Source organism: Oncorhynchus mykiss, chromosome 11 (genome assembly GCF_057628025.1).
Source record: "Oncorhynchus mykiss isolate SJ-2025 chromosome 11, ASM5762802v1, whole genome shotgun sequence".
In the NCBI taxonomy this organism is placed as follows: Eukaryota; Metazoa; Chordata; class Actinopteri; order Salmoniformes; family Salmonidae; genus Oncorhynchus; species Oncorhynchus mykiss.
This window is the reverse complement of record NC_143032.1, coordinates 22,598,800-22,606,155: the sequence shown is the minus strand read 5'-3', so window position 1 is coordinate 22,606,155 and position 7,356 is coordinate 22,598,800. Positions and strand designations below refer to the sequence as shown.

At 41.0% G+C, this 7,356-nt stretch overlaps 1 protein-coding gene across 2 annotated transcripts in view; it reads right to left on the bottom strand.

Annotated features, from left to right (window-relative positions):
- Positions 1-2,585: 2,585 nt before the first annotated feature.
- Positions 2,586-7,356, bottom strand: part of olfm3a (olfactomedin 3a) — a 31,859-nt gene continuing 27,088 nt past the window's right edge. For both annotated transcript variants that reach the window (XM_090189103.1, XM_090189104.1), the window contains 3 exons: positions 5,527-5,746; positions 4,345-4,451; positions 2,586-3,924 (listed from right to left, as the gene is read on the bottom strand). In XM_090189103.1, coding sequence (XP_090045229.1) covers positions 3,247-3,924; positions 4,345-4,451; positions 5,527-5,746 — 1,005 coding nt within the window. In that variant the 3' untranslated portion in view covers positions 2,586-3,246. The remainder of the gene's footprint in view (positions 3,925-4,344; positions 4,452-5,526; positions 5,747-7,356) is intronic.

Sequence of the window (7,356 nt, the reverse complement as noted above, 5' to 3'; positions counted from 1 at the left end):
GTATCTTGATGTGTGGTGTTTTTACTGAGTATCTTGATGCGTGGTGTTTTTTCAGAGTATCTTGATGCGTGGTGTTTTTTTGGAGTATCTTGATGCGTGGTGTTTTTTTGGAGTATCTTGATGCGTGGTGTTTTTTACTGAGTATCTTGATGCGTGGTGTTTTTTCGGAGTATCTTGATGCGTGGTGTTTTTTTGGAGTATCTTGATGCGTGGTGTTTTTTTGGAGTATCTTGATGCGTGGTGTTTTTTACTGAGTATCTTGATGCGTGGTGTTTTTTCAGAGTATCTTGATGCGTGGTGTTTTTTTGGAGTATCTTGATGCGTGGTGTTTTTTTTGGAGTATCTTGATGCGTGGTGTTTTTTACTGAGTATCTTGATGCGTGGTGTTTTTTCGGAGTATCTTGATGCGTGGTGTTTTTTTGGAGTATCTTGATGCGTGGTGTTTTTTACTGAGTATCTTGATGTGTGGTGTTTTTTTGGAGTATCTTGATGCGTGGTGTTTTTACTGAGTATCTTGATGCGTGGAGTTTTTTCGGAGTATCTTGATGCGTGGTGTTTTTTACGGAGTATCTTGATGCGTGGTGTTTTTACTGAGTATCTTGATGCGTGGTGTTTTTTCAGAGTATCCTGATGCGTGGTGTTTTTTTGGAGTATCTTGATGCGTGGTGTTTTTTTTGAGTATCTTGATGCGTGGTGTTTTTTACTGAGTATCTTGATGTGTGGTGTTTTTTTGGAGTATCTTGATGCGTGGTGTTTTTTTTGGAGTATCTTGATGCGTGGTATTTTTTTGGAGTATCTTGATGCGTGGTGTTTTTTTGGAGTATCTTGATGCGTGCTGTTTTTACTGAGTATCTTGATGCGTGGTGTTTTTTACTGAGTATCTTGATGCGTGGTGTTTTTTTGGAGTATCTTGATGCGTGGTGTTTTTACTGACTAATTTGATGCGTGGTGTTTTTTCAGAGTATCCTGATGCGTGGTGTTTTTTTGGAGTATCTTGATGCGTGGTGTTTTTTACTGAGTATCTTGATGTGTGGTGTTGTTACTGAGTATCTTGATGTGTGGTGTTTTTACTGAGCATCTTGATGCGTGGTGTTTTTCGGAGTATCTTGATGCGTGGTGTTTTTTCAGAGTATCTTGATGCGTGGTGTTTTTTCGGAGTATCTTGATGTGTGGTGTTTTTTTTGAGTATCTTGATGCGTGGTGTTTTTTTGGAGTATCTTGATGCGTGGTGTTTTTACTGAGCATCTTGATGCGTGGTGTTTTTTACTGAGTATCTTGATGTGTGGTGTTTTTTTGGAGTATCTTGATGTGTGGTGTTTTTTTGGAGTATCTTGATGCGTGGTGTTTTTTCGGAGTATCTTGATGCGTGGTGTTTTTTTGGAGTATCTTGATGCGTGGTGTTTTTACTGAGCATCTTGATGCGTGGTGTTTTTTACTGAGTATCTTGATGTGTGGTGTTTTTTTGGAGTATCTTGATGTGTGGTGTTTTTTTGGAGTATCTTGATGCGTGGTGTTTTTTACTGAGTATCTGGATGAGCACAGATAGAGAGACATGAGCATTCAAACTGACAGCGTTTAACGTTACGATCCCGAACAGTGAATGATAGCCCTCCCTCCATCCATTCATCCCTCCCTCCCGCTGAACCAGACATAGACACATAGAGAGGGGAAAAGGTGGGAAAATCTATGCTAATCAACTTTTCTGGAAGAGCAATTTCTGATTTAATACAGCCCTGCTGATGTGTGGGGATTTTCTTTTTCTCCTTTGAGTGCGGTGGGAGCGGGGACAGCGGGGAGAAGAGATGCTCACACTGGGTGACACTTGTAGCCAAGGACTCTAGATGGGGAATCGATAAGGATTCATGATTGTGGTAGGCACTTTACTGTTTGGACAGGGGGAGGGAGAGAGGTGGTAAATTACATAGTCTGTCTCATGGCCCACTACTGCAAAACTAGTTACCTTTATTTAACTAGGCAAGTCAGTTAAGAACAAATTCTTATTTTCAATGGCAGCCTAGGAACAGTGTTGAGGGGTAGAACAACAGATTTGTACCTTGTCAGCTCGAGGATTTGAACTTGCAACCTTTCGGTTACTCGTCCAACTCTCTAACTACTAGGCTACCCTGCCTGAGTGGATGCAGAGGTTGGGGACTAGAGGGGAATCATCCCAGCTTTTTTCTGCCTGTTCCTGAACTTCCTGATTGGAATGCCAAAGGATGGCACTCAACCCAACAGAGGAAAAAGCCTCAGAAATGGAAACATTACAATTTCAATATTCGCAAGCCATCCCCTTCATCCCCACCATCATCATCATTCATAAATGGGGCCTTCATAATATGATTTCTTTCAGCTTCGTCTTGGCATAGAGATGTTGACGTTTTACTGTGATATTTTGCTTTTTCAGTTATATTTTTTGGTCACACTTCTCTCAAAAAATGTTACAAGCACAATAGATATCAAAATGCAGCATCTTCAGACCGAGATAAAAGCATAGGATTTATTTGGTGCTGGATTGGTTCATTTCAGTTTTTACTATAAGAGTATGTATTGCCTTATTCAACATGGACAAATAAAAACAGATACGCTTTTATGATACAGTGTTTTATAAAAAATATGGACTTAACTCTCACATAGAGACATAAAATTGTTACTGCAATATTTTTAATAAGTTGATAAGACTGTCCATTTTGCTTTGTTATAAATTACCTCTACATACATGGCAGCAAATAGTCTGGAGGGGATGATCATCAACCTCCCCGGTTTAAATACTTTAAATAGACATCACCACAAACACTGTGAGAACTAAAGGACATGTCTAGAACAGGAACGTAGCTAATATATCATCATAAATTACATCAGACAAAATGTCAGACATTCATGCACAAAAGCAATCTAGAGCCTTCGGCTGATACGGATCCAAAAGACAGCAGTGAATAAGGCCATACAGTAAAGTCGTCTTTTCAGCAGCAATGTAAGAAGTTAAAAAAGGAAGAATGGAAACGGAATGCCATTCTGTCCGTGTTCAAGTGTTCTGGCCCAGAAAATACAAAAAGGTGATTTCTTCAAGTAATGGCAATGTAAAGACAGCACAGTTCATTTTAGGGAGGAGAAGAAAAAATATGAACAAGGGAGTTAGTACAAGGTCCCTTGTATATCACGAATGATGGTGCTTTCTCTTTGAGAGTTGTTGGTCTCATTTGTATGGTATCCATATGAGGACATCTGACATTTGTTCTCATTTCTCTTCTAGGAGTCATCTTCGGTTTTGATGACGTGGAACAGAGTGACATTGAACAGCACCTGGTGTCCATTGTTCCAGGCATAGAGCGCCCTCTCCCTGGCGTTATAGTCTAACATGGACATGTGAAAGTACTGGTTGTGGAAGGGGATGTCTGTGTACTCATAGCTGGAGGTCTTGGTGGAGTATGAGTAGTAGACCTTGGCACCCGTCAGGTGAGAGTTGGTGATGTAGAGTGTTCCGCAGATCATAAAGGATTCCCCCGCATTCCGTTTGGAATATTCCGTGTTCCATGTCTTCTGGACTTCCAGGGTGTCCGGGTCCATCTGGGCGATGACGATATTTCCTGCGTTCTGATTGGTTGCGTACACCACCCACATGCCCAGTTCGTCGGCCATGACATCGATGTCGGAGTATCCGCCCCAGGAGTAGGGGTAGGTATTGTGGAAGCCGGCGTACTCCAGAGCCCGCTGAGCCAGCACCCGACCTGTCTCAAAACTGTACTTCACGATGATGTTACTCTGATACTTGTTGTAGTACAGGGATCCATTGTATACCACGTGACCTGTTCCTTCCCATTTAAATGGAAGGTTGTACGTTCGAGACACCACATTAGCCACAAACTCTTCCATGGTCTTGTACTCACGGACAATCTTACTGTTGGTGTAGCTGTCCATGTACCAGACCTATGTCAAAGAAAGATGAATAGCAGGAATTAGTCGAAACCACAAACTGATGTCTTTCACACTGAACACAGACTGAATAAACATGCAACAAACATGCAAAAATGTCTTTACGAAAAGGTCACCATTTCCTCCATCTCCCTTATGAATATAACATATGAAGCACTTCACATGCCTTATAAATCAAATTAAATTATACTCTGCATCAGAGAAGCAATTAAATATCCCCAGAAACAGCCTTATATGAAAATCAACACCATGATGTTTGGTCATGACAATATTAGATTATTGTTATAAATCCTGCCCTATACGCTGAAAACAAAAACGAGATGTAGTCACCAGAGACACGCACAGAGAAAGAGCTATCACCAACATAGACGCCCAGCCACCTTCCACCTCCTCCACTCCCATCCCATAACTCACCCTGTTGTTTCTCTGAGAGGCCTGTGGATCAGTCATCCATGCCCCAAACCGGGTGCCAGATGTCTTTATTGTTACAGGTCCAGTGATTTTCATTAATTTCCCACATGCTGTTAATAAAGAAATGCAGCGATAAGATGTACTGTTTTTTCCTCCTCTTCTAAATAGATTTCTCAAGCCAATTTCATGCCTGTGCCACCGGAGAGTTTACTCAACAACACTGTGCATATTAAATCCAGGCTGGCAGAAACACGTACACTCAAGTCTAAGGCCTAAGGCAATCATATCGGACTCAATCAATTGGCAGTAGGTATTGACTACATGGGAAAGCTGCTTACTAATACTGGGCTTTACAGTACTGCTTGTCGTATCCCACATGGTATTGCAGAGTTGCAGAAATATGCAAACACACACATAACACCGTATGCAAACGCGCATGCATAGTAATGTGTTTGGGGTTCCAACTAATTCACAGTTGAAAGAATGTAGTCATTTTCTTGTTTATGGATATTACAGTGTAACTGTGCTTGAGCATGGAAACCGCAGTGATAAAAGATTCTATAATATTATCTATGCTTAGCTCTCAGTTATTTATTTATGTTGTTCAATATTACGTTTATATCAAGATACTCAATCTTTGACCTCCATTATGCCATTTACCTTTTAGAAATCAGATCCTTTCATTCCTTTTCCCATTAAGATCAGGTAGAGTCAAATAGTAGATTATATACAGCAGGTAAAACTGATCTCATTAAAAGATCTCATCCTGATTTTGTCTCTTCAGAGTTTCCTAACCCAGTGGAATACAACACTGTTTATGTGAGGAATTCTTGATTTTCTCCATATACAGTCATTGTGGCGTGAGCCATAAATATACAACGGAGGATTCACTGAGTTTGCCCGTGCAGTTGATATTGATCTGGTTCTACTCACTGAGTTTGCCCGTGCAGTTGATATTGATCTGGTTCTACTCACTGAGTTTGCCCGTGCAGTTGATATTGATCTGGTTCTACTCACTGAGTTTGCCCGTGCAGTTGATATTGATCTGGTTCTACTCACTGAGTTTGCCCGTGCAGTTGATATTGATCTGGTTCTACTCACTGAGTTTGCCCGTGCAGTTGATATTGATCTGGTTCTACTCACTGAGTTTGCCCGTGCAGTTGATATTGATCTGGTTCTACTCACTGAGTTTGCCCATGCAGTTGCGGAGCCTGCTGTCCAGTCTCAGCACCCTCTGGTAGAGCTCGTCATAGTCGTATGCCCCCATCTCCTCCTGGATAGCTGTGAGCACCATGGACAGGTTTCTGATCTCCTCTTTAAAGGAGGAGATGAGCTGGGCGTCTGTCTTGTACTGCTCCAACACAGGGATCAGAGGCTGTAGCTCATCCATCTTCTCCTTAAGCTCCTGGAGCAGAGACAGGCACAGGACAGAGACAGAATGGCCTGGATTAAGAGAAATCCCAGAGGGGAGATAGAAACCACTTAAGGCACGCTTAACACACCTTCTGAGCAGTGATAGGAAGCCATGCAACCTTGTCTCAAGGAAATTTGTGGGATTTGGTACGTAAATGTATCAGTCCGTTTAGTATGATATACTGTATTTCGTTACATTATGTTACAGTAAGATCAAACTTAGAGGATTTATAGTATCATATGTCTTACCCGGTGGTACAATAGCAACTAATTGGATGATGTAACTTATTGATGTATAGTATTATATGTATTTTTCTGAGACCGGGTTGCGTGTTGCGTGGTAACGACGAAGGAGAATTAAGGGGGAAATTTATGTTGATGGTTAGAAGAACTAATGGAAAAGGTTAGGATAATTCAAGTAGCAGGTTAGGTGTAATGGGTTAAGGTTAGATTCTCGAACACAGAACCTTTGTATTGCTAGGCAGTCGCAATATACGCCCAACCATCCTCGCTGACAAACCTCCCTACTTTCGTTTCTGTTTAAATGAACTAGACCATTAGTACATATCATACATCTTGGAGTTCTAAATAAATACATATAGTATGCTTTATATGGCTGAGGCCAGGCTGAGCCATAGGGAAGTGGAGTAGAGGAAAAAGGGGGTGTTGAAAATAAAGTGAAATATGGGTAACATCGAGAAGTATATACACTACTGTTCAAAAGTTTGGGGTCACTTATACATTTCCTTGTTTTTGATAGAATAGCACATTATTTGTCCATTAAAATAACATCAAATTGTTGAGAAATACAGTGTAGACATTGTTAATGTTGTAAATGACTATTGTAGCTGGAAACAGCTGATTGTTTATGGATTATCTACATAGGTGTACAGGGGCCCATTATCAGCAACCATTACTCCTGTGTTCCAACGGCACGCTGTGACCCCAACGTTTTGAATAATAATGTATATACAGTACAAGTTTTTTTTCTCAATGGTTTTTCTTCTTTTTTTTATACAATTTTCTACATTGTAGAATAATAGTGAAGACTTCAAATCTATGAATGACACACATGAAATCATGTAATAACCAAAAAAGTGATTAACAAATCAAATACATTTTTGATTTTAGATTCTTCAAAGTAGCCACACTTTGCCTTGATGACAACTTTGCACACTCTTGGCATTTTCTTAGCCAGCTTCACCTGGAATGCTTTTCCAACAGTCTTGAATGAGTTCCCACATATGCTGAGCACTTGTTGGCTGCTTTTCCTTCCCTCTGCTGTCCAACTCATCCCAAACCATCTCAATTGGGTTGAGGTTGGGTGATTGTGGAAGCCAGGTCATCTGATGCAGCACTCAATCACTCTTGTTCTTGGTCAAATAGCCCTTACACAGCCTGGAGGGGTGATTGTCGTTCTGAAAAACAAATGATAGTCCCACTAAGTGCAAACCAGATGTGATGGCTTATCGCTGCAGAATGCTGTGGTAGCCATGCTGGTTAAGTGTGCGTTGAATTCTAAATAAATCACAGACAGTGTTGCCAGCAAAGCATCCCTACAACATCACACATCCTCCTCCATGCTTCATGGTGGGAACCACA